Genomic DNA, 26,240 nt, shown 5'->3' on the forward strand with positions numbered 1-26,240 from the left:
CTAGAGCCCAGACCTGCGTTCCATCCTCAGGTCTCTCGTAGAGGAGGAAAAGTGTATGAAAGTACGCAGAAATGGTAAAGTCCCAGAGAGGAGAGAGGAGATAATCATCAAAATATAAGTCTTGGCCATTTTTACTGAGCAAGATTTATAGGCAGGGACTGGACTTAGTGTCACTGCCACATTCGTGATTTCCTTTCGTCTGATTCTGGGATCCTTGAGTCCCCCGTTTGCTGTGTGTCCTCGGGCAAAACAGAGGCAGCTTCTGATCCTCTGTTTCTCAGGGAATAATAATAGCTCAGCATGTACACTGGATTGAACTTTTTTTTTTTTTTTTTTGCGGTACGCGGGCCTCTCACTGTTGTGGCCTCTCCCGTTGCGGAGCACAGGCTCCGGACGCGCAGGCTCAGCGGCCATGGCTCACGGGCCCAGCCGCTCCGGGGCATGTGGGATCTTCCCAGACCAGGGCACGAACCCGTGTCCCCTGCATCGGCAGGCGGACTCTCAACCACTGCGCCACCAGGGAAGCCCATGGATTGAACTTTTAACGCTTGTATCCTATTCCCTTGGGAGGTGGTTCAGCTATTATTTCTCCACAGCGGCGTGGGGAATAAAGAACCCCATAGGGAGCACTAGTAACAGGATCTCAGAGGAGGAAGGGAACCCTGGCCAGTCTCGTCAGTGCCTGATAACCATAGACACCCAGATCGGGGCTGGCTCTCCCTCCTCCCCTTGGATTCCTGCAGTGAGCGGAAACTCTGTCCCTCCCTTGCTTAGGGCCTCTCAGTGACTCCCAGCTTCCTTCCTGATGGAATCTGAACTCCCCTGCCTGCCTCCCGACAATCTGGGCTGTGTCCCCCCTCAGTGGAAGCTCTCCAGACAGCCACACATCACTGGCTGGTTTTCCCTTTGTGCCTTTTCTTGTGTTACTGCCTTATCTGGAAAGCTTTTCTTTCTTCCTCCAAATCTCATGTACTCCTCAAGACCTTCCCAGATGGTTGGAGATTGTTTTAGCAGAGAGGGGAGCTGGTGCCCAGTCTTGAAATATTCCTATTAGCCTGGAACTTGCAGACATTTTTTTCTGGGAAAATTGCAAAGATTGTTAGGTAATATGCCATCTGTACAGATGTTTTTTTTTTTTAATTTTTTATTTTTTTGCGGTACGCGGGCCTCTCACTGTTGCAGCCTCTCCCGTTGCGGAGCACGGGCTCCGGACACGCAGGCTCGGCGGCCATGGCTCACGGGCCCAGCCACTCCGCGGCATGTGGGATCTTCCCGGACTGGGGCACGAACCCGCGTCCCCTGCATCGGCAGGCGGACTCTCTACCACTGCACCACCAGGGAAGCCCCAGATGTTATTTTTAAGTACCTAGTATATGCCAGATGCTGTGCCGAGCTCTTCAATTTCATGATCTGTTATTGATATTAGTCATCATTGTATCCTACAGGGTAGGTATCGTTGGCCCCATAGAAGAGACTGGGAAAGTGAATCCTCAGATTAATTAACTTGTCCGCAGTCCCACAATTAGTAAGAGGTGGGCTCCCAAGAATGTGCTCCTTTTACACGGCAAACACTCCCTTGTGCCTCCATGCAAAAACTCATTGGTCTTAGGGGGAGGAAAGGACTTGTCTAGATCCCAGGGAGACTTAGAGGCAAAGAGAAATGTATTTTCTTATGTCACCACCCATGGTCTTAATGGCTGGTTTCCCCATTACAAATGGCTTCCTCCTTAACAGCAGAGGCCAGAGCCCCAGCCCCTTCTTAGCAGGAACAAAACAAGGCCTCTCCGCACGGCCGCTGGGCCCACCACATAAAAACACCAGGGCACCTAAGCAGCATTTTCCCTGCTAAGCACCCCCTGTGGAGAGCGGCCTAATAGGCTCTTTATGGGTTGGGAAGTAGAGCCTTGGTGATAGGAGAGAAAGAAGGGCTTCACCACAGGTTGAAGTTCTTCCACTGGAAAGCCTTCTTAAGCCCCCAAATAGCTCAGCATTTTTTTTTTCCATCTCTGATTAGCTTCATATAAAAGCCCACAGCTTTTTCTTCCCGTTGATTGGCCTTTTGGTGGTAGCATCCCCGGCCCCCTGGCGGGCCTGCTCTATCCCATTGATTGTTAGATGCATGGCTGTCAGGCCATTAGCCCTGGCCAACTGAAAGGGTTCACCGCCAGGAGACTGATTGTGAAACTGGGTCTTTATGATCAATATGTCGTCCTCCATTAGGTTCATTTCCTCCGAAGGAAATGGGTCGGGCCATTAGGGTTTCTGTGTATTGATGGGCCTCTCACTGCCCCCACTTCAGCTTCACAGGGAGGAGACCAGAGCCAGCAAGGACTTCGGAGACGTACTTGCTAGACTGAACTGCCCAGGCTCTTTGCAAGCCTGTCTTGCTGGCCTTGGTGACCAAAAGTAGCCAGAATCCCATGTGTGAAAGTGACAGAATAAATGATTTTGTTATATAGGAAAGAGTGACCAACTCCACCAGGTACAGAAAACATGGCATAAGTTTGGGCACAGCTGGAAGGACTTTCCGAGCACAAGGGCTATTAAGCAAAAAAGAAACATTGCTGAATCCCCTTTTCTTAAGATCTGTAAGAACAGGAAAGATTCTTTCAAAGATACAACCTTGAAGAAAGTACAACCTTGTCTGGTCCTAAGGAGGAACGGACCGGATGGTCTCAAGATCCTTTGTCACCACAGACACAGTTTATCACTTCTAGTTGCTTCTGAGGACCTCAAAACACTTTATAAATGTCCCATCTCTCTTTCTCAACCTGCCTGTGTGCAGTTTCATCACCTCCTCTTTGGAGATGAAAAAACTAAACCTCCAAATTGGGAAATGACTTCCTTCGGGGAAATGGCAGCTGCAAACCAGCGCCCGTGTTCTAGCTGCAAGGATCCACTGGGGCAACAGTATTCGGCCTGTCCTTTAGTTTTATTTAACTTTTACTAAAATAGCACCACTGCCCCCTCCTCGGCTTGCGTAGCTCTTAGCTGCTCCGCAAACGCTCCCCCACGTTCATTTGGCCTCTGATCATCAATTAAAAGTGGGATTAAATCTGTAAGGATCTTATTGGCCACTGGTAGCCAAGAGGGTAACCATATCAGAAACTGAAGTCTCGATTAATAGGCAGTAATGGGTGAGGGGGCTGCAGGATGTGAATTCAGGGGGTTACGCTGGTTACTCTAGAAGCATCTCCCATCGCTGGCCACTGGGGAGCCTGGACTCCTGTCTGCTCTGTATTTTGTGTTCATCCACCCCATCCTCATACCCTCCTGCTCCTGATGGGGGGCTCTGCTCATGGGGGATACTCTCTCTTGCCATGAAGTCCCATTACAACCTGGAAGGCACCCCAGATCTCCAGGATCACACCCAGTGAGAGGTTTAGGGGCCACTTCTCCCTGGGTTTCCAGAGAGGATGGAGTTTGGAGGCCATTGGCTGAGATGCTGCCCAGGGTTCTAGGCTCATGCTTTGTTTTTGTTTTTTTTGCGGTACGCGGGCCTCTCACTGTTGTGGCCTCTTCCATCGCGGAGCACAGGCTCTGGACGCGCAGGCTCAGCGGCCATGGCTCACGGGCCCAGCCGCTCTGCGGCATGTGGGATCTTCTGGAGCGGCATGTGAGATCTTCCCAGACCGGGGCATGAACCCGTGTCCCCTGCATCGGCAGGTGGACTCTCAACCACTGTGCCACCAGGGAAGCCCTAGGCTCATGTTTTGACTACTTAATATACTCCTTTGACTGATGCAGACTTTGGTCACTGCCTCCAGAACCAGCCCCTGGATTGGGACCACCACAGAGGTGACTGGACAGCTGACCTGTCAGGGTAGAGCCACCCAGATCCAGGGAGGCTTCTAACAATACCGGCTTCACCATTTGTCATGAGGCTTAACGTCTAAGTGCCTGATACATAGAAGGCCTTCAATTGTGGACTTCCTTATCCTTATTTTTCTCCTACTAGAGAACAAAGATGCAGAGTTACCTGTTTGCACTTTGTTCTCAGGATAGCTGTCAGCTGCAGGCAGGCTCAAGCTGCCTCAAATCATCCATAAAGAAGCTGGCACTGGGACTTCCCTGGTGGCGCAGTGGTTAAGAATCCACCTGCCAATGCAGGGGACACAGGTTTGAGCCCTGGTCCAGGAAGATCCCACATGCTGTGGAGCAACTAAGCCCGGGCGCCACAACTACTGAGCCTGTGCTCTAGAGCCCGTGAGCCACAACTGCTGAGCCCGTGTGCCACAACGACTGAAGCCCGCGTGCCTAGAGCCCCTGCTCCGCAAAAGAGAAGCCACCGCAATGCGAAGCCTGCGCACTGCAATGAGTAGCCCCCGCTCACCGCAACTAGAGAAAGCCCGCGCACATCAGCAAAAATAAATAAATAAATAAATTTAAAAAAAAAAAAAAAACAACCTGGCACTGAGCAGGTAACTCTTCATGGAGCACAATAAAAGCCTCTGTATTTCCACCTAAACCCACATTACAAAGCACCGTCTGCTTTGCAGATACACTCTAAAAGAATTCCTCAATTTGGCTTAGTGGCGCCAGTGGCCTCTTTATATGACTAGACTCTCCAACCAAGAAAAATAGAAGTTGGATTCTGTTTGCCCCGGTCTAGTGCAGATCCTGGAAAAGGAATGAGATATCTGATTAATTGGGTCATCTTTTAACTGAATTCACAGTATTAGATGTCGCAGATTTATCAATTGTATCCTGGATGTTGAGAACATTTTAAAAAAATCCTATATTAGCTTCAAATGTTTCTAAAAGTTGAGATTGTCTTAGCTACACAAAAGAATGATACAATTTAACTTTGGCTGCACAGGGAGCTTTACCCACTTGGAGGATTACCTGTTTGACCCCTTGTCTCTTTTCCTGCACAAATAAGTCCTTAGTCACAGAGAACCAATGCACAGAGCAGATGGGATGCCAAGGCCACGAGCATGCATCTACCAGCAAACCAAAGCCAAGGACCGAACAACTTCAAATAACTGGAAAGTTCAACAAATTCGTTTTCTACTTAATTGAATCAAGGTCTTACTATTTTGAAGAAATATATTACTATTTACATTAGTATATAATGTAAATGCCTGTTGTTTTTCACTACAGGTGTCAGATATTTGAGTTTTGTCAAGTGCAATAAAGTAAGGGATTAACTCCCCTCTATGAGTGAGAGATGAGTCAGCCTGGAGAACCTGGGGGTCTGGGTAACCTGTCTGCTTAAGCCAAGGATGGCTTGAGTATTTAATGACCTCAGTATTGAACAAGTTTGGAGCTGAAGGTATTCCTTAGACAGGAAATAGGAATTCAGTGGGTAGCCTAAAAGAAGTGTCTGGCTTCCAAACAGAGACAAGGAATCATAGTCAAGCTAACAGAGAAAGCTTTTGGGATATGGTACCCTAAACCAGACCCAGAGTCTGTTAATGATACTTGGTGTAGATGTAGTTAGGCCAGACCCCCAGATGCTCCAGGGGACAGTAACTGAACTCATCACCCATTACCACCCCAGCCCAAACTTGTTTCTACCCTGCATTCTCACTCAGGGGTGTCTGCGCCATCCACATAGGCCTTCAAGCTACAATTGCTAACCCGTATCCAAGCTTCATTCAGTCAACAACCCAAACATCTTAGGCAACGTCCCCACCCTCATTATAGTTCAAGACTCAGTGTCCCTCTTCTGATCGATTGTCAAGGTCTTTTAAATAGTCTCCAGCCTACAGTTTATCTCCCTTGAATCTGACCCTCACATGCAAATCTGATCATGCCTTCATTGTTCCCCACTGCATAAAACAGGTCCAAGCCCTAAAATAGCACAAGGACCTTTGTGAGCTGTCCCCTTTCCAGCTTCATTTTTACCTTCTTCAAGCCTTGCCGTTTTTGCTCTAGTATCACCAAATTCTAACTTCCCCGCCCACACAGTGCTGCCTCTCACCTTCCTATACTAGCTCCTGATGTGGTCGTCGCTTCAGATGCCCTTCTCTCCTTGTGGATTTCTCTAGCCAGCTCTGACTCTGCTTTGAAGATCCAGATCAATCATTGTTTCTTCCCGGACGGATTCCCAACCGTCTCAGTTCATAGCACCCTTAGAGTCTGAGTAATTTTTACATAGAGCTTGTAGACCAACATAAATACCTAATGGTTCTGTGTATTTAGTAGCTAGATCCAAACAACTCAATAAGTCGCTCCTAACAATTTAAGGGCCGTGTGAAAAAATAATACACAAAATTGAAAGAAAAATAATATTTTTATTTCATTCTTAAAGAATTGCGACTACTTACTAATGACACGTGTGTATGTATAACTGAATCACCTTGCTGTACACCTGAAACGATCACAACATTGTTGATCAACTCTACTCCAACATGAAATAAAAAGTTTTAAAAAAAAGAAATTGTAACTACCTCGAACTAGTAGCTTATGGGATGCCCAACAGCTGATGAAGGTGGCTTTGTTTCCTTCCAAAATTAGCGATTTCCCATGGCACCTCTGAGTTTGCTGTGGTATCCTGACCTAGGGTAGCTTTGTGGACAATTTGAGACCCTCAGCCCCCCAAAATGCCCCACTACTGAGTTAGCATCCCTATTGTGAGCAGCCCTAGCACACTCGGCCCATCTCTTATGGCCATTAACGTATCGCCTTGTAAGAAGCTGCTTGTATATCTACGTTCTGAACTCTTTGAGGTCCAGGATCGTCCTTCCCTCTTCTTTGCTTGCTGGTGATAACACAGTGCCTAGCCCACAGCTGGTTCTCGGCTGAGAAGACCTGAACTACCGAGAGTGTCAGAGACCTCCGTGGAACCCAGAGCACCAGGGTGGCTGCAGAGGAAGTCAGCCTGGGTGACAATTAAGCAGGAAATTCCAGTCTGGCTCAGAACGTGTGTTTTGAAGAGGGAGTGAGGATCCTGCTGGACCCGGACATGGGACCAGCCCAAATCCACTCATCAGGCCCGAATCCAGCCGAGGGTACCAGAGACCATGGTCTCTGAAAGGGCTCCAACCAGTCAAACTTCAGCTGAGACAGCGACACCCAATAAAATCTTGGTTTTATTTTTGGTTTATTGGTCCATTTGGTTTCCTGGTAAGAGTTCCTTGGGAGGAGAAGGAAATAAAGAGAAAGGTAGGAAGAAAGTAGGAGGGAAGGAGGGTGGAAGGGAGGAAGGAAGGATGCTGCTTTGCCTCCCACAAACTGTGACCCTGGTGGTTGGGTAGAGCCATGGTTCTGGGGCCAGAGCCACCACGGACCCAAAATTCAACCAAGCTGCGGGCAGACAGTGGCAGGAATCCCAGCCCCCGCAGCCGCAGTAAAGCAAGGCTATCAGTGTGCGCTACTCGTTCCTCCCCATCTGGCTAATTTCCTCACGGCTGCGTGCCTGAGTTTTTTGATGAGCCATTGCTTTTATCTGCTTTGTGCTCTTCCTCCCCGTCATTAGGCATTCGAGTTAGCATCACTTTTTTTTTTTTTTCCACACTCTGCTAAGAATGAACCCTAGACATAATTGGGAAGGTTAGGACCAGGGTCCGAAGTCAAATTTGTGCTCTCATGTAATAGCAGAACCTCAGTAGTTCACATGTCCCTCTGATTCTTACCATGAAAGTCCCAACTCAATGGCTGCTATGATCCAGGAATCTCTCCTTGGAGTTTAAAGGGATATTTCCCCTTTATCTGCCCAGCGGGCTCTGCCGACTTCTGAGTCACTCTGAGGGTAGCAGCTGTTCAAGCTCAGCCTGGTGTTTGGGGTCTACCCCACACACCCCACTGTTCTTGGCATTTACCCCATCGGTGGACCATGGAGGTGGCAACTCTATGGCAACAGGCTTTCCTCAGTGGGATGGAGCAGAGAGATGTTCTGCCACTGCCTGTGTTCAGTCTGTTTTGTGGGCAGAGCTCTGGGAACAGACTCGGCACAAACCACCATCAGCCTGGCAGTGGGTGAAGGAGTAGCAGAGCTCAGCCTCTGGCTCAGGACCCGAGGGAAGCAGTGCTATCACTCCTCCTACAGCCTCCTGCCTAGAGAATCACACACCTGTTTCAGATCGGTAACTACTTTCTAGAAACTTCTCCAAAACAAAACAAAACCGAAAAACCACTTTAAAGCACATTACTGCCAGGACGTTCTTTCCGGAATCTAACTTGAGCCCCTTGTACTATTGCCAAAGCTTCTTTTACTTTGGCTGACCCTCGCTAGGAAAGCTACACAGATATGATAACCTTCCATAACCCTGAGGACCTCTCAGACTTGCTTTCTTCAGAAAGAAGAATTGGTGTTTCCTTAGTCTTTCACCACAGCCTTGTCACCCAAACCTTTCATTATCTTTCTCAATTGTATCTTTGAATCCTCTCCAAAACTTGGCTTTTGAGTTACAGGGACCATAACTTAATGAGATCTTTCATTTCCAGAGGACATTCCTAGTGCTGAAGGAAAAATAAATTAAACTTCAGATAAAATATATTTCTTTGGGGCAAGAGCCTAGGAAAAAAAAAATTGGATCCTTTATATAAATAGCACATCGTACTGCAAGTGAACTTTCCTTTTCCCAATTGTTTTTGAAATAATGGGTCTTTTTTTTGGTGAACTTAATCCCTCAAAGATTCTAACCTCTAAAAGACCACGTTTTGTGTTCTTTTGTGGGTACACGGCTTGAGGATTTGAAAAAAGCACAACAGGTGACCTCTGATTGTCTAGTAAGTGGTAAAGGAAACAGGGCTTGCATCTTGGCAACAATTAAGCACCTTATGCAGGTGTGGGAAGGAGTTTCCTGTGTTTCCATCTTTTTCGGCACCGGCTTCTCTTCCAAGGGGCTCTGAGGTCTTCCTTCTTCATAACCTCATCTTACCGTAAGTAGGCTTGTCTTCTAGAATGCCGTTCTACTTAGCTGTGCAGATTTTTCTATTCTGATCCTTTGGTATTTGTGCTCAGAGTTTCGTGGGGGAAACGAAGGGATTCTCTTTGGACTGTGGAAAAGAGCAACTGAGGCTGGCCTTGAATCAGGCTGGAATCTGCCCCTCGCTCAGCACTTACCGCAGCCAGGCTGCCCTGAGCACGTGACTTGTCTTCCTTTACCTGAATCTCCCCCTGTGTCAAGTGAAGAAATTGGGGCCCCAGTTGATGTCTTAGGTCCCTTCCAATCTGACCCTCTGTGACTGTCACAGCATCATGGGTTCTCATTGCTCCAGAGAGGTACCAGGAAAAGGCAGGAGGAGTTGGGTTCAGCAGACAGTCAGGAAAAGGATGCCTGGGAAGAGCATCAGTTTAAACTAGAAATTCCTGCCCTCTCTTCTCTCTCCCAAGGACCCTGAATTGGGGTAGTATAAAGGGATAGGAATAACCAATTATTGATCACCTCCAGTGAGTCAGGCACAGTTCAAGGCTCCTCACTGTAGAGGAGAGGTACTCGGTGAATTCCATCACCACAGCCCCTCACACCCAGCCCACCCTGCCCTCCCCCTCGGCTCAGCCCAGATCAGGTGTCCCAAGCCTATGTGCTTAAGGTTCTCTGTGCTCTCCCCTCATTGCACTGACCACCCATGTAATTAAATAATTATTTGTGCAGTTGACATTTTCACGCCTGCTCAACCGAAAACTCCCTGAGGGCAGGGACCATATAAGTCTTGTGTTTCAGTGTATTCCTGGAGCCTAGCACAGTGCTGACAAAGTCATAGCAATTCAGTAGGTATGTACTGAGCAAACATAAACTTGAATGCCTGAATGGACGGACAAGTAGCGAAGCTGGATACAAACCCAGAACTATCTGGCTTTTGGAGACCTGCCTGACGTTTCAGAAGCGCTCACGTCGTATGCTCGTGTGCAGGGCTGTGACTCGCTGCCAGCACCACCCTGTGATCCTGCCCCACCATGCACAGAACTTTTGAGTGTTTCTCCCACAGTGGGAGTGATAGCCGCCCTTCTCCAGCCAGCCCCTTTTACCAAGTGCTACTCGTCCCCAAAGACGTCTGTAAAATTGTTGGAGATGATGGATCCAGTCTGAGGCTGCTGGTGGTAGTTGGAGGACAGTGGGAGGAGGTACTGGATTTAAACCAGACCAATTGTCCTTCTGGACATTTAACCTCAAGTCTCAATGGCCTTAATAGAAAGTGGCGGGGGGTGGGGGTGGTGGTGGGATGAACTGGGAGATTGGGATTGATATATATACACTAATATGTATAAAATAGATAACTAATAAGAGCCTGCTGTATAAAAAATAATTAAATTAAAAAATTTTTTTAAAAGCACCATTTTCTAGCACACTTTGCCAGGAGGCTGCGAATGAGAAAATGTTCTGTAGGGGATCTGGGTCAGGAAGAGTGAGTGGGTGAAAGGGAAGGAGGGAAAAGCAAGACATGACAACCTTTAGGGAAGCAAAAATAAAAGTCTAATGTGGAAATGGCTAAAAATAGACGGCATGGGCTGTTAGGCTGCGTGCAAATCCAATGCTAATTACATGGAAATTAATCACAAGTCCTAACGTCCCTGTGCCTTGCTGTGACCCCTGGGGGGATGCCCTGCTGCAGGTGTCTCCCCTACACCCTTGAGGAGGCTTAACAGTGCCTGCTTCACACCCAACTCTTGCCACTGCAGTGGGAAAAGCTGATAGGAGGCTAAAAATACTAACAATAGAAATCTGATTTCTTATTCCAGACAAAAAGCCTTGGCATCCACAGGAGGAAGAAGTGTTCAGGCAGCATGTGACTGGTTGGTATGAAATAAATAAATTGAGAAAATAGCATGTAATTAACTCTAAGTGTATGTGGATGAGCAGGGATGTGCAGCCTGTGTCTAACAGGCCCTTTGGGGGTCGGGTGGGGGGGGAGGGGAAGGATCCCAAAGACCGTGTGACCAGCCGGTGTATCAAGCCATTCGCCTCCCCTGTCCTGGCCCCAGAGTGTGCTCTTCTCAGAGCTGTCAAAGAAATTCAGAGCATTTCCAAGACAGAGCCTCTGTCATGCTTTCCGCCCCCTCCTCCACTCACTTAAAGATCCATCCTAGATATCGGGCAAATGGATTTAGAAATATCCTACTTACTTACCTTCCACGATATCGCTACCCAGGGCTGACCCCACAAGGCGTCCCTCCAAGCTTCCCTCATCTTTGGAGACACACGTGTTTAATCCTAGACGGAGCTGGAGGGACAGGCCGGGCTGGAACAGTACTGATGGCCTGGGAAAGGATTTGGGGTTGATCCAAAACACTTGCTGGAGAGCGGCCTTAGGAGGGAGTCGTGGGATGCCCATGCGATAGGACAGGCAGGAGTAGAGAAGTTGGTGCATCTGAGAGTTGGTTACAAAGTGTGAGCTTCGAGGGGTAGATTTTTAAAGTACAAAACTGAAAACCCTCCCGGCTCGCGGTGCTTGGTGGGGTGGAGGCTGCCCAGGATGGACCTTGATGTCAGTTCTCCCTTTGCTTCCATTGTTCTCAAGTGAGGCGTGCTCGGCCCCCCTCTCTCTGGCAGGTTGTTCTCCCACGTCGGCGACCCCTTCCTGGATGACCCCCTGCCCCGGGAGTACGTCCTCTACCTCCGCCCCACCGGCCCCTTAGCGCAGAAGCTTTCCGACTTCTGGCAGCAGTCGAAGCAGATCTGCGGCAAGAACAAGGCGCACAACATCTTCCCTCACATCACCCTCTGCCAGTTCTTCATGGTGAGCCGCAGCCCCCCACCCCGGGGCGCCTGCATCCCTCCAGCCCCGGGGGACTGGAGTCAAAGCTGGGAGCTGGGCTTCCCGGGTGGCGCAGTGGTTGAGAGTCCGCCTGCCGATGCAGGGGACACGGGTTCGTGCCCCGGTCCGGGAAGATCCCACATGCCGCGGAACGCTGGGCCCGTGAGCCATGGCCGCTGGGCCTGCGCATTCGGAGCCTGTGCTCTGCAACGGGAGAGGCCACAGCAGTGAGAGGCCCGCGAACCGCAAAAAAAAAAAAAAAGCTGGGAGCCTCTCAGGATGTTGGTAGAAACAGTCACGGGCTCCAGAGTTGGGTGAGCCTTTGAGGAATCAGTGAGGTCCACGGCTGCTCACCCTGGTCCTCTTTCTAACACCTGCCGAGACCTAGGTGCACCCTGGGTCTGGTGTGGCATCGTGATGACCGTGTGCTCCTCAGGACCCAGGGGACAAGCCTGACCCACTGGGTGACACACTTGTCTGGTAGCCACAAGGGGAATGGATTCTCTAACCTAGCTTCTCCTGTCTGTCATCTCCCTCCCCTCTCACGAGGAAAGAGCAGACATTAGAGAGGTGGGGATGAAAAACGTAATCTACAGATGGGGGGAGAGACTTTAGCCTCCTGCACACCATCCACAGGTTTTGCCGTGCTAGATCTTTCTAGAGATGGCTAGGATACATTTCCCCTGCCATAGTTACCTAGCCCATAATTCTAGCTGTCATGAAGCTTATGCAGAGACTGAATCAAATCCCTCTCGTTCCAATAAATGTAAACATATTGCATCTACTTTGGTTCTCTGCAGAGATGGAGAAGAATTGATGTGTCCAGCTATTGTCACAATGAAGCAGAATGGTAGCATTTTAAGACAATATGTTTTTCTAATATTGGGGGTTGTTTTTCCAGAATCTCATTCATATTCTCCCCCATCTCCACCTTTTATAGGTGAAAATTTGTTCCTAACACCTTCTCTTTTACCATTCATGCTGAAAATTAAAATGATGATCATTTCCTCTTAGTCATCCAGGCTCTTTCTCAAAAGCATTCAGAGTTTTAGACACTCTCATTGTTTCTTCTAGTGCCCGGGGGAGGCGGGGGGAGGGTGAGGATACTGCAGCTCTTGGAGCCTCATTCTTCCCAAGTATCATGGGGGTGGAGGTAGAGTCAACTTTGGATCATGTAAGTGGAATAGAAAAGGCACAAACGATGCAAAACTGTAGAAAACACACAACGACTTATCGTGGGGTGCTGTACACTCTCTTGGCACGTCCCTCGTGCTTGCTTTCTGCTGGACCGGCCCTACTGCATTCTGGCGGGGCTCAGAGGAGCACATCGGAGCAGGGAGAGAGGGAGGGGAGAGGTTGTCCGTCGCCCCAGTTTAATTGACTGGTTGGATAATCCATTTCCAGATAATTGGGAGGCTGCAGGTCTTCTCCCTGCTCACAGACAGGAATGATGGTTCAGTTAGCAGCCTCCAGCTCTGGGCAGAGGATGCCAAAGGTAAGTAGCGGCAGACATCTCCCCTTGTCCCTGAGCGAAGCCTCTTGTTTCCCTGCCAGTGTGAGGACAGCAAGGTGGACGCCCTGGGGGAAGCCCTGCAGACCACCGTCAGTCGCTGGAAATGTAAGTTCTCAGCCCCGCTGCCCCTGGAGCTCTATACCTCCTCCAACTTCATCGGCCTCTTCGTGAAGGAAGACAGCGCAGAGGTCCTCAAGAAGTTTGCCGCCGACTTTGCTGCGGAGGCTGCCTCCAAAACCGGTGAGCTGCCAGCTGCCAGGCCTGCCCTGGGCCCTGGGAATTGGAAAGTCGGGAAGGAAAGGGACAGGAAATGATTGTGGAGGAGGAGGGTGGAGTCAGGAGACAGAGGGTCCTGCAGGAATGGGCAGAACGTGCCCAAGAACTCAGCCGTTTCCCGCAGGACCCCACACCTCTTGCCCCTTTAAAAAATATTCAGGGCTTCCCTGGTGGCGCAGTGGTTGAGAGTCCACCTGCCGATGCAGGAGACACGGGTTCGTGCCCTGGTCTGGGAAGATCCCACATGCCGCGGAGCGGCTGGGCCCGTGAGCCATGGCCGCTGAGCCTGTGCGTCCAGAGCCTGTGCTCCGCAACGGGAGAGGCCACAACAGTGAGAGGCCCGTGTACCGCAAAAAAAAAAAAATTCAGTTACAGTTCTGCTAACCTCCTTGAGAGCAGGTCCAGTGTCTACTCCCTGACACCCACGTTGAAGGTACATAAATGACTGTTCCCATTGAACTATAAATGTGTTCCTTTGCAGCCCCACCATCTCTTCCCTGTTCAGAAATAAGGAACTTTTCTGTGTGTGGTTTTTTTTTGGCCATGCTGCCTGGCTTGCAGTATCTTAGTTCCCCGACCAGGGATCGAATCCCGGGCCCTCGGCAGTGAAAGCGTGGAGTCCTAACCACTGAACCGCCAGGGAATTCCCAAGGAACCTTCTTTCCCTCCTCCAAACCCCCATCCCAGGCAGGTGTTCGTCTGGGTCTCCCCGTCCCCTCCGTGCGGACTGAGGTCTTTGCTCAGGGGGTCGTACAGCACAGAGTACAGTGGAACCACTTAGCATCCAGTAATAATCAAATCCACTGAGCCGCACCTTTCGACTTGCTTGAAGCCCAGTAGTCAGGCCCCTAAGCCTCAAAAGGGCCCTTATCCACCCCTTTACAATGTCACCTGCCCTTTGCATGGGAGGTCTCAGTTCAAGCTAACAACTGAGGTTTACCGTCAAAGGAATCAGTTTGGAGGGATGCTCAGGATGTGTGCTGACTTAAAGGCGGGCGGCGGCGAGACGGGACAGGAGGCAGAGGTTTGCAAAGCCTTCCTGTGTGACTGCAGGTGCAGATAGCTCCGCAAGGGCCTCGTCTGCCGTGAGACAGACAGACAGCGGGGGGCGGGGAGTCTTTTTGGTCCCTTTAGAATGAAATCACGATCAGCAGGTATTTATTGGGCACCTACTGTGTGTTTATCCATGAGGAACACAACAGGGAAGAAGAGGTGGTTTCTCCGGGCACCGTGTCATAAGAGCTGTGAGAAGAGAGGCCATCATCCCGCCACGGGATGATGGAGTGGGGCCCCCTTCACAGAAGAAAGGACAGTCACTCCGGGAAGACGCTGATCCATCGGATGGGAATAGGGCCCTGCAGGAGGGCAGGTGGCATGAGCGCAGGCAGGAGGGAGCACGGTGCTGGGGCCGGTGGGCCATCGCCCTGATCAGAGTGGAGGGCGTGAGCTGCCCACCCGGGTCCTGAGTGTTGAACGCAGTGCTGGCGGAGGCCCCAGCTGGCCAGCCCCGCCCTTTGCTCCCTGGGCTCCTGACCTTTGGCCTCCACCTCACCTGCCTGTGTCCCACTCTGCTCTTTGCATCCCCAGCTCGGGGCCTATTTCTCAGTGGCCTCTTCTACCAGAAAATCCCCAAATAGGGCTCAGGACTCTAGGAAGAGTGTGGTGAGGGCCCAGCGTCACTGAACAGGATCACAGTGAGGTCTCTACTCTCAGAGGAACCCGGGCCCTTAGGTCACCTCTGTGCGTTGGGAGCCTGGTCTCCTTAGATGCCCCACCTCCACCCCTTCGTCCCCGGGGACTCATCTCTGCTCTCTGACTTCGGTGGAACCTGCCCCCTTCACAGGAGCATAAAATCTCAGAGAAATGGCCTCATAGGCAGATTATTTCCTGTTCCCATCCCTCCACCTCAGGGAAATGGCTCTTTTCATCCCACAGTAGCTATTGTCAAAACCACTAAAACTCCCACAAGAACCAAATCTAATGTTGTAGCCACAAAACCCAAATCATTCGCAAGTGAGTAAAGCAGGTCTCAGCCAGGACGCGGCCAGTTCATAAGGCGCATATTGAGCGAAAGGCAGGCGGGCCCTTGCTGGCTTTCCTGCCAGGAAGGGGGCGAGCCAGCGCCTCCCCAGCCATCTGAGTCCTCTCTGCAAGAACCGGTGGGCTTGGCTGGCTTCTCGGCCCTGGTGTGGCCCCCTGCTGGCGACTCGGAGAACTGGGTGGCCCGGTGTGGGAAGCGGGCCATCAGGTCTTTGCCCTAGAACTTGTGTCATGGTATTCAGACGTGTGGCAGACCCAGATTCCGTCAGCGAGTAGATGAAGTGTCATCCTCCATCCTTGATGGTTTAAGGAGATTCATTCGTGTGTCTTCATTCATTTAACAAATACTGAAAGCCCGTAGGGTGCTGAGCACGGGTTGGGGGGTAGGGGGGTTATAATCCATGAACAGGACACAGAGCCCTCGCCTTGGGAGGCTTACACCAAAGAAACGCATGTGGTATAACAGAAAAGTACTCAAAACCACAGCCCCAACTTCTACAATTCTTCTACCTCTGTGTGACTTGAGCAAGCCCCTTAATTTCTGGAATTCCCTAAATTCCCTCTAGTTGCATCTTCTTTGGTGTTGGAGCTTGGACAGTAGATGAATCTCCCTCACTGAAAGATAGACAAAAGACAAAATCTCTTGCCTTGTGTAGGTAGGCTGGTTTCTTTTGGTTTGCTTTTTAGGGTGTCTTAGAATAACAGTCTGCATACTTTAAACCTGTGGTTTTCAATCGGAGTGATTTTTGCTCCATCTCTCCCCAGAGGTCATTTGGCAAGGTCTGGAGTCGGTTTTGGTTGTTACAACTTGGGGGGTGCTGCTGGCATCTAGTGGGTAGGGGCCAGGGTTGCAGCTAAACACCCAGTAACGCACAGGACAGCCCCCATAACAAAGAATTATCTGGTCCAAAATGATGTTGAGAGACCCTGTTTTAAACTTTGAAAATAATCCATCTTTTCCCCTCATTTCTCCATCAGAGCCACCCAGAAGCTAAGAGGCTTGATTTCAAAACAAAGGCAAGATAACCTGGGGAGTCCCATGATGACAAAATTTGCTCCTTATTTCCACATAAATTAGCTCATCCCTTTAGGTCTCGGTTTCCTCATCTGAATGGTGGGGCCAGTGACACTCATCTGGATTTGTTGTGAGCAGCCGCCGATCAAAATGATTGTCTCTCAGCTGGCCCAGAAAAGCCAGACATGTGGCTCTTTCTCTCTCGGACTGTGGGTTTTTATCCCCCGCCCCACTCTTATTCCGCTGCTGTGAAGGAGAGAAACAGGTTTTGTCTGACCGAGGGACTCTGTCCTCTGCTATTTGGGAAACAGATTTACCAGGGCACCGTTCTGTGTTTTTCCTTGTCTTCACCATCGAGATGCAACAGCTACCTCTTTCCTTCCTTCTTCCAGAAGTGCACGTGGAGCCTCATAAGAAGCAGCTGCACGTGACCCTGGCTTACCACTTCCAAGCCAGCCACCTGCCCACCCTAGAGAAACTCGCCCAGAACATTGATGTCAAACTCGGGTGCGACTGGGTGGCGACCATATTCTCCCGGGATATCCGATTTGCTAACCACGAGGTAATGTCTCCCTGGGGCTCCTGACTCTGCCAGGGGTGCCGGGGTGCCATCAGCACCAGTAGCACTTGCTGCTATGGGGAGATGGACACCAAAGGGAAGTAATGCCCAGGAGTCATCTGGCCTGGAATTTCATCCAAGCACTGGCCGGCTCACTGGGAAGCTTTGAGCTTGCATCTCTTGTCTCTGGGTCCCAAGTGGCTGAGCTGTGTAATATCCCCATTGTTCTATCTGCCCTGCCAACCTTACTGGGATGATATAGAAATGAAATGGGAGGATAGATAGAAAAGCATTGTTGATCAATTTTTAAATATTCTATCAGTTCACAGTATTAACAGGTAGAAGGAGAACACCTAAATACAAAAAAGACCCCAAACAAACCCTGAACACATAGCTAACGGATATTTGCTGAGTATCTGTGGCATGCAAATTACCATGGAACATACTAAAATTTTATTTTATTTATTTATTTTTTTATTTTATTTTTGGCTTTGTTAGGTCTTCGTTGCTGCACGTGGACTTTCTCTAGTTGCGGCGAGCAGGGTCTACTCTTCGTTGCGGTGCGCGGGCTTCTCATTGCGGTGGCTTCTCGTTGCAGCACGCAGGCTTCAGTAGTTGCAGTACGGGCTCAATAGTTGCGACACATGGGCCCTAGAGCGCGCGGGCTTCAGTAGTTGTGGTGTGTGGGCTCAGTAGTTGTGGCTTGCGGGCTGTAGAGCACAGGTTCAGTAGTTGTGGTGCACAGGCTTAGTTGCTCTGCAGCATGTGGGATCTTCCTGGAGCAGGGCTCGAACCCATGTCCCCTGCATTGGCAGGTGGATTCTTAATCACTGCACCACCAGGGAATTTTAAAATGTGGTCCATATGAAATGAAAGCACAGACCAAATATTGTGAGAGTTTGTGTGTATCACATGGGAGACCTGAGAGGGACAACTGAATTCCAGGACAGGCAGAAAGATTGGCGTGGTCCTGCCATCCTTCTTTTGAAGGAATTGACATTGCTTTCCAGGACAAGCACGTGCCACCTCTGAAGAGTCTTATTGTCCTTTTTTTTTTTTTTTTTTTTTAAACATCTTTATTGGGGTATAATTGCTTTACAATTGTGTGTTAGTTTCTGCTTTATAACAAAGTGAATCAGTTATACATATACATATGTTCCCATATGTCTTCCCTCTTGCGTCTCCCTCCCTCCCACTCTCCCTATCCCACCCCTCCAGGCTGTCACAAAGCACCGAGCTAATATCCCTGTGCCTTGCGGCTGCTTCCCCCTAGCTATCTACCTTACTACTTACTGTCCTTTTTTTCCTGAAGGAGAAGCTGAGACATAGGGATTCAGTGGCTGGTCCAAAGCTAAAGAGCAATTTAGGACCAGAACTGAAGCCAGAAGCCAGGGGTTCTGACCAATGAAGACGGGCAGCCCATCTAAAAAAAGACCACAGAGTTTGCAACAATTGTCATCCAGTTTAACTACATTTACGGAACATAAGTATAAATTGTTTCCTAGTTTTTCAGCAGCAAAAGAACTGATATTTTGTTAGTTTACGTAGCCTTTTAACATCTGTTTTAGATGGTTTTTTTTAAATATGAAAAAGAGTTAGAAATTCAGGGTCTAGGCCAGGCGACCTCATCGTTGTTTTGGAAGTGTTTGGAAGAGCCAACCCACGACAAAGGTCCAGGACTGTGTGCGGGGCCCGAGAGTGTCAGGGACGTGCAGATTTGTCTGGCTCTGCTGATGGGAATGTCATGTCCTCCTTCCAAGTCATTTGATGCAAGTTTCTGTAAAGACATGGCAAGGAGACTGGGCTTAATCTTACTTCAGAATTCTGAAACCTCCTGGACTTGCTTAGCGTGAGCCCTAAATAGAACAAGAGAGGTGTGGCTGGTTGGATTCCTTCCGAGGGCAGAGAAAAAAAAGTCAAGGGTGGCATGCCAATGGACGGTGAGAAGTCACCTTTCTAAGAGAAGGAAGGTGGCGATGGAATTTTCCGAGGAATATCTTCTAATCAACACTGCCCTCCAGTTAACTCAGAGGGTAATTGCTTTTCTGCCTGACCCACATTCTGCTTGACTGGCACGGAGGGAAAGAGGCAGCTAGCGCCCACATGAATTATTTTCTAAAAATAACATGGCCTCTTTTTATCTCTTATTTGTAAAAGCTCATTTATTACTGTTCCTCCTGATAAAGTTCTCCGTCCGAGGTCATTTGGCTTTAGCTGTGCCCTCCTGCATATGTAAACCTCTACTTACCTTCCTCCTCCTCCTGTGCCCAGGAGGCAGGATTGATTAACTGGTCCAGTGAGGTGACAGATGTCCGGAGAAGGCCAGTGGTTTAGGCAAGGACACTCAGCAAGTGATGCTTTGGAACCCTCTGGGGTCTCACCCCTCTTCTGTTCAGATGCTCACTTGATGTGGGCTTGCAAATGCTTGTTTGTACTTCACACCATCTCTTCCACGTTAGCGATCCCAGTGTGCCATGCCAGTTTTATGTGTCAAGCACTAGAAATCTAGAGGAAGGACAGAGTTACAGAAAAAGCATAAATTCTGGAGTTGGGCACACACGGCTTCAAATCCTGGCTCCCTCACTTTAGCGGTGGTTAGATTCGCTTTTACAACTTCTAGAAAATAATCCAGTCCTTAGTTCTCTCGTGTGCAGAATGCTGGCGATATTTTGCTGGACTGTCGCCTGAACTAGAGGACATACGGAAAGGTCCTACCATAAGAGCCAGCACAGTGGGCATAGCGACAGCGACAAAATTGCCACAGCTGTTATTGTTACTGAGAGTAAAAAGGGCTTCAGAGGCAAAGAGGGTCAGTTCCTGTCATCACCTGGGGCTGTACCTGCCCTTCCCAAGATGTCAGTCAGCAAACTTTGAGCTTAGTCCCCAAGTAGGAAGGGAGGGAAAACATACTTGAGACAGACTCAAGAGTGCTTACAAGTAGATGCTAAACATAAAAGAGTATCACATAGGACAAAACTAGGCACGTGAGCTGAGATCCCCCAAACTTGGGCTGACTCTTGCACACGCTTTTGGTAAGTGGGAAAGGGCTATGGGGACCTGGGCACCGGTTGTAATTTGAGATTTGCCGCAATACCTTGATGGTTTTTTTTATTGATTATTCGATAAATCAAAGCTCCTTATTGTCCAATTACCCTCTGCCCAGGACACGATGTCCCCTCTGCTCCTCTCTGTGCCTCGATCTCCCTGGAGATCATCTAGAGCTAGAACACTTACCCCAGCACCCCCAAGTGAAAGGAGGAATGAGTTCTTCTCCCAAGTCATTTTTGAGGTTCTCAAAGAAAAGACACTTCTGCCGAGTCAAAGGCATCATTAGCCAGGACTATGCTGCACTTGAGTGTCTGAGGAACCTGAGTTGAGTTTAGACTTGTTCCCCATGACTTGGTGCCTCTCTCTACCCTGTTCCAGGAAAAGGAATGTTCCTTTTGGTGTCTCAACACATACCTAGCCTATAGATTTAAGATTTTTTTTCTTTAACCTCTTTTAACAACCCAGCAAAAAAAAAACCTTCCTGGTTAGTGTGGAAACATGGTTTGAGTGAGTATGTGGCAGGGGAGTGGGAAGGCGATGGGATGCAAGAAGATCTAGAGCTGAAGGGGACATCAGAAATCCAGTGGAGCAGGTCGTCAAGTTCTGTGCATTATCATGTTCATTCTCTGGGGGGAAAATCATATTTTTACTGGCTCCTCTCATTAGCAACTTCCAGAAAGAAATTCTTTATTGACATGCTCTGATGTACCACCTTGACCCCAGTGAGCTGACGAGCTCACAAGCCTACCCAACACAGGATTCAGGGGTCAGCATCAGCTAGACGGAAAGGTAACCCTTTGAAAGCCAGCCATCATGGGTCAGTAGAAATAATTATGCTCCTTCTGTGTACCAGAGGCCTCAGGAGTTTTCTTAGGTTGTCTCATTTAACTTTTATAGTCCGGGTATCATTTGACAGATGAGAAAACAGAGGCCAAAATTAAAAACCTGTACGTGGGCACCAGAATATTTTGCCTGCCACTGGTAGCTTCAAGATCAAACGAAAAGCTGATAGAACAGCCCCTCTTAGCCCTTGTGAAACACAGAAAATATTTTCCTTACTCTTGAGGTCTCCTGCTGTTAACAAAAATGGAGTAAAAGAAATGTTTTCCAAAGTATCTTCATGCCTGTGCCTGTGATGTTTCTATATACCAGAAAAGGAGGCAAAAAGTGGAATAAATCAGCCAAGTGGCATAGCCTGAGGTTGGCCCTGGGGGCTTTTTCTGAGCCCAAAGAAGGAACACGTGGTCTCCATCTGTTCACTGACAAAAGCTGGTTACAGACACGACACACTGATGGCTGCGAAAGATATTTTTCTTTCCAGGCCTTTGTTAAAAATGGAGGTTTAAAGAAAGCTTTTTTTAAAAAATTATTTTATTTTTGGCTGCGTTGGGTCTTCGTTGCAGTGTGCGGGCTTCTCATTGCAGTGGCTTCTCTTGCAGAACATGGGCTCTAGGCGCACAGGCTTCAGTAGTTGTGGCACGTGGGCTCAGTAGTTGTGGTGCACGGGCTTAGTTGCTCCGGGGCATGTGGGATCTTCCTGGACCAGGGCTCGAACCCGTGCCCCCTGCATTGGCAGGAGGCTTCTTAACCACTGCACCACCAGGGAAGCCCTAAAGAAAGCTTCTTGAAGGCAGGGACCATGTCTTGTTTAAGCCGCTGAGTTACATGGAAGGGAGAACACTTCATTTCCAAAGCCTTCCTAGGGGAGTCTCCATCTGGGCATCAGTGACGTCTGCATGGAAGACTCCCTTTCCCATGAGTTGCATTTCCAGGGTCTATTATGGCACCTACCCCGGCAGACGGAGCAGAGAAAACTAGGTCCAACCCTGTTTGTATAGAAGTTTACTGGAGAGCCTACAGGTTTTCAGATGAATTTCTAAAAACCGTATCTTTTGAAGCAAAGACATGCCTGAAGGAAAGTCTGGAGACAGCCAGGAGCACCAGCACATACTCACAGTACCCTGAAAAGAGAAGAAACGCCTTCTGATCTGAATCCAGATCTCCTCAGAGCCTGCAGACCCCAGGGGCACCTGTCAATGTCAGCTTCTGGACGTGTGCCCTGTTAGAGCAGAGCACACAGACCGGCCCTGGAGGCGCTCAGAAGAATGGGTCAGATGTGGGCCTCACGCATCCCTCTCCTCCTTTTTCAGACGTTACAGGTGATCTACCCCTACACCCCGCAGAACGACGATGAGCTGGAGCTGGTCCCTGGGGACTTCATCTTCATGTCGCCCATGGAGCAGACCAGCACCAGCGAGGGCTGGATCTACGGCACGTCCCTAACCACAGGCTGCTCCGGACTCCTGCCTGAGAACTACATCACCAAGGCTGACGAGTGCAGCACCTGGATATTTCATGGGTGAGCAGGTGCTAAGTTCTCTGTCTGCTGCTTTTCAAAGAACATTGCGGAGTTTGAGGAGGTGGCAGGGAAACGGACTCGATCCTGGATGGGCAGGGTAGCAGTGCCAGTAAATGAAGTCCGAGGGGGAAGAAAGCCCTATTGGTTCCAGACTTTCAGGGAAGGGCTGAGCTGGGGCATGAGAAAAATGGGAGACGGATTGCCCTGCTTTGCTCTGCCTGCCCCCATTGGATGTAACATCTGTCTGAGTTCCTGACTGGAGACTAAACTGAGGCTGCTTGGGGGACCATCTCTTCTGGCCTCAGTGTGGGTCATCCCAGCACTGAGTCTTTATGGCTTTGGGGCTTCTGTCCACTCTTTCTTGGGTTGTTGCACAGAGGGGTCTGACTCCCCAGAGAAGCAGGACAGATTCCCACTATGCCAGCCAGACCAGTAGTGAAAGGATTTGCAAGGGTCAGGAAACCGAACCGCCCCTCACCGTGAGGTGACCCCGAGCAAGTCCTGAGACTTGGCATGTGAATGCCTAGATGACAGAGACCATTTCTGTGGCAACGGGCAACCGCCAGAGCCTTAGAAGGGCAAGCGGTCCCTCCCCCACCCAAGTTTTCTGGAGAGTGATAGCGTTCCACCCATCCCTCACTCCTGCTTTGCCCCCAAACCAACCTGGTCCCACGTTGAGAGTGACCTGCGCTGCATGACCAGCTTTGTCCTGAGAGAGAGGTGCCTTTTGTTCCTCTTTTATGTTTCTTAATCGGAGGAGTTCAAAGCCAGCCCTTCCCTGGTGCACTTGGGCATCTGGCCAGGGTGTGCGTGCTGGTTTGTTTTTCCTCCCTCTTGTTCTTGCCATGTGCCAACGTGGCTGAGAGCCGGAAGCTCTGAGCACCAGCTGCATGGTGTGTAACACTGCTTCTCTTTTATGACAGTAATAACAGAGACAGGCAATTTCAGTGAGTGTTTTGCCTGGAGGAGGAAAAGAAAAGACGGTCCCCTACCCCGGTTAGCGGCAAGCCGATAAACCACAAACCCAGGGCTGGGAAGGAATATCTTCTTCCTTAATAACCGCCTCCCCAGCAACCCTTCCTCTTCCTTCCCCATCCCCACCCAAGGAACATCCAGCATTTGGGGGCACAAATTGGAAGGTCAAAGCTGCCTCGTGCTCCCGAGACCTTTACTTTTTTTTTTTTTTTTTTAATATTTATGTATTTATTTGGCTGTGCCAGGTCTTAGTTATGACACGTGGGATCTAGCTCCCTGACCGGGGATTGAACCCGGGCTCCCCCCGCATTGGGAGCACGGTGTCTTAGCCACTGGACCACCAGGAAAGTCCCCCCAGACCTTTGCTTTTTCAGAAATGTTTCTAAGTTGGGTTTCCAAAGTCACCGCTTTATCCCTGTAAAAACAAAAACAAAAACAAAAAACATAATATATGTGAAGAAACGGAGAATCAAAAGATTATTTGATGATATACAGCTCCCAGATCACATTCTTAAAAGTAGGGCTCCCTGTGGGAAGAGTATGTGGGAGAAGTTCTGCTGACCCGGTTCAGATCTCTGCATCTAAACCCACTCTTGCCCAAGTTAGAGCTCAGCTGAAATGGGGGGGGGGGGATCCTCAGTGACCTCAGTCCATGGATCCCAGGGAGGTCTGTGTGTCATCTCCCTTTATTTTGAGAGATTACTAGTGATGTTATTTCCCTGGGAACCATGTCTGAAACTTCAGTGTCAGCTGCCACAGCCAACCCGGCTGAGAGTGGGGGAAATACTAATATACTAGGTGTTTGTTAGGACACTGTAATTAAGAATTTGAGTTTTTACTCCAGTAGTCTCAGATTCAAATCCTGACTCTCCCACTCACCAGCTGTGTGACCTTGGCCAACTAACATGACGTCTCTGAGCCTCAGTTTGCTAATCTATGAAATGGAGATAATAATTGCCTTTCCCGTAGAGGCGTGTGTGAACACTGCTGTAAAGGACTTAGCTTTATGTGGATCAGGGCCGTGTATAAAACCGCACTGAATCTACAAGAGCCATTAGCTTTATGGTTATTTTCTTTTTCTAACTTGTCTTTTCTAGTCCTCTCTTACATGCTTGTCAAATCAAATGTCTCTTCCACAAAAGCGATCCTATAGAAGAACTGCACTTTCCTAATTAACCCCAGAAGTGGAAATGACTCAGCGAGGCAGAGCCCAGCTGCTGTAAGACAGCCTTGTTTCGCCCCTAAAGACAGGTAGCCTGGGGGAGGGGGAGCCACGGGGTCCTCAAGCATGACGCGGCCCCGACTTGATGGGAAGTTGCAGAGGGGATTCAAGCAACCAACAAGTAGGGACTTGGGGTCAGCAGCCCTTCACAACTCTTCCTCCCCTGTCCTCAGTTTTCCGAGTCCCTCCTAAGGAAATATTTTCCTACCACCCTTATTAGAGCACCCTGCCGGGTTCTGAGTACCTCCAGATATGTATCAATTGGTGAAAGACCCACCATGTCTTCTAAATTGGGGTAGGCTGGCCGGTCCTTCTCGGCCGACACACAGCCCTGATGTGTCCTAGGGAGGTGCCAGTGTCTCTCCGATGCTTGAGAAGATGTTCCGGGCGTCAGGTGCAGCTTTCTCCCTACTCTGCACTCAACATGAAGCATCTGACTATTGTCTTACTGGAACTGACAGCCCCAAACTGCCTCAGTGAGTCGGGGGCTTTGATGACAGTGACAGTTGAGAAGAGAAGGAGGCTGGCAGTCTCGCTGCCGGCTGAGCTGAAGGAGAGAGAGAAGGGATTCTAGCAGTGTAATAAAGTAAAGAAATTAGGGAACATGTACAAGTAAGATGTCAGGATGATTCCGTATATCCAGACATCTCAGGCGCTGAAGCTTTGATGAATCACAGTGAAACTGAATTTTCTTTAACTGTGTGATGTTTGGGAGGGTCTCAGTTTAACATAAAGGAAAACAACCAGCCTAGTAGACTGTGTGAATGGCACAAGATTTCCTTAGAAATAACCCCAAAATATTAAAAAATAAAAACATAACCATAAAGCTAATGGCTATTTTAGATTCAGTGCTCTTTTATACATATGGAACTTTACCCTATTTGTAAAGAAGCAAGAAATCTAAAATTTAAATGCTCTCCCTTGACGCTGCCCAGTGATGTCTGTTGGATTTGCCTAACAACCATATATTTGAATTGCAGTGTTTATTAGATAAAGCTTTTTGGAGGCCTTACTAATCAAAATAATTTAAACACAGCATGATTTGCTGCCTGTCTTTCAGCAAGACCTCTTTTGGGGCTTCTGTAGTTACAGTGTTACATCCAGAAATGAGAGCTCTTGGCTCAAAGCTCTACACATCTGGTGAGAATGGTCTCCTCTGGAAAAACGCTGTATTTAATCATCTTGTTGGAGGTATGATTGAGATGGGGGAGGGGTTTGGAAACTGAAGGAGGTAGAGTAGGGGGTAATGGGCAAAGGTTTCCTTGACCATTAGGAGCCACAGGCAAAGTGGTAGAGACGGTCAAAATCCTCCCTCTTATTTGTCAGTTCAGATGGAAATCACCATGGAAAAGATTAAAGGCAACGGGAATTGTTTATTTCTTGGAGCCAGAAAAAGAGCTGGAAACAATGGTACAAAATTGATACCTCATTATTCTGCAGCATGCTTTGGGTGCCAGCCACGCCTGTGGCATCCTAATAAGCACAGAATCACAGGCCCCATCCCTGCCCACAGGGATGAACGCATCTGTTCCAAGTCCAGAAATCCATCTACCACTAATTTATTAACTGCAAGACTTCAGTATAAAA

General features: G+C 49.0%; 1 protein-coding gene across 3 annotated transcripts in view; it reads left to right on the forward strand.

The window, feature by feature from the left end:
- Positions 1 to 26,240, forward strand: part of UBASH3B (ubiquitin associated and SH3 domain containing B) — a 140,855-nt gene that overhangs the window by 96,010 nt on the left and 18,605 nt on the right. For 2 of the 3 annotated variants that reach the window (XM_022560409.3, XM_022560407.3), the window contains exons 2-6: positions 10,631 to 10,684; positions 11,442 to 11,628; positions 13,201 to 13,399; positions 16,883 to 17,052; positions 22,248 to 22,456. In XM_022560409.3, coding sequence (XP_022416117.1) covers positions 10,631 to 10,684; positions 11,442 to 11,628; positions 13,201 to 13,399; positions 16,883 to 17,052; positions 22,248 to 22,456 — 819 coding nt within the window. Of the gene's footprint in view, positions 1 to 10,630; positions 10,689 to 11,441; positions 11,629 to 13,200; positions 13,400 to 16,882; positions 17,053 to 22,247; positions 22,457 to 26,240 lie in introns of all 3 variants that reach the window. The other variant, XM_022560408.3, reaches the window with a different exon arrangement.

The sequence above is a fragment of the Delphinapterus leucas genome, chromosome 7 (genome assembly GCF_059928025.1).
Source record: "Delphinapterus leucas isolate spDelLeu-1000000601 "Yukka" chromosome 7, BTC_Dleu_Yukka2, whole genome shotgun sequence".
Lineage (NCBI taxonomy): Eukaryota > Metazoa > Chordata > Mammalia > Artiodactyla > Monodontidae > Delphinapterus > Delphinapterus leucas.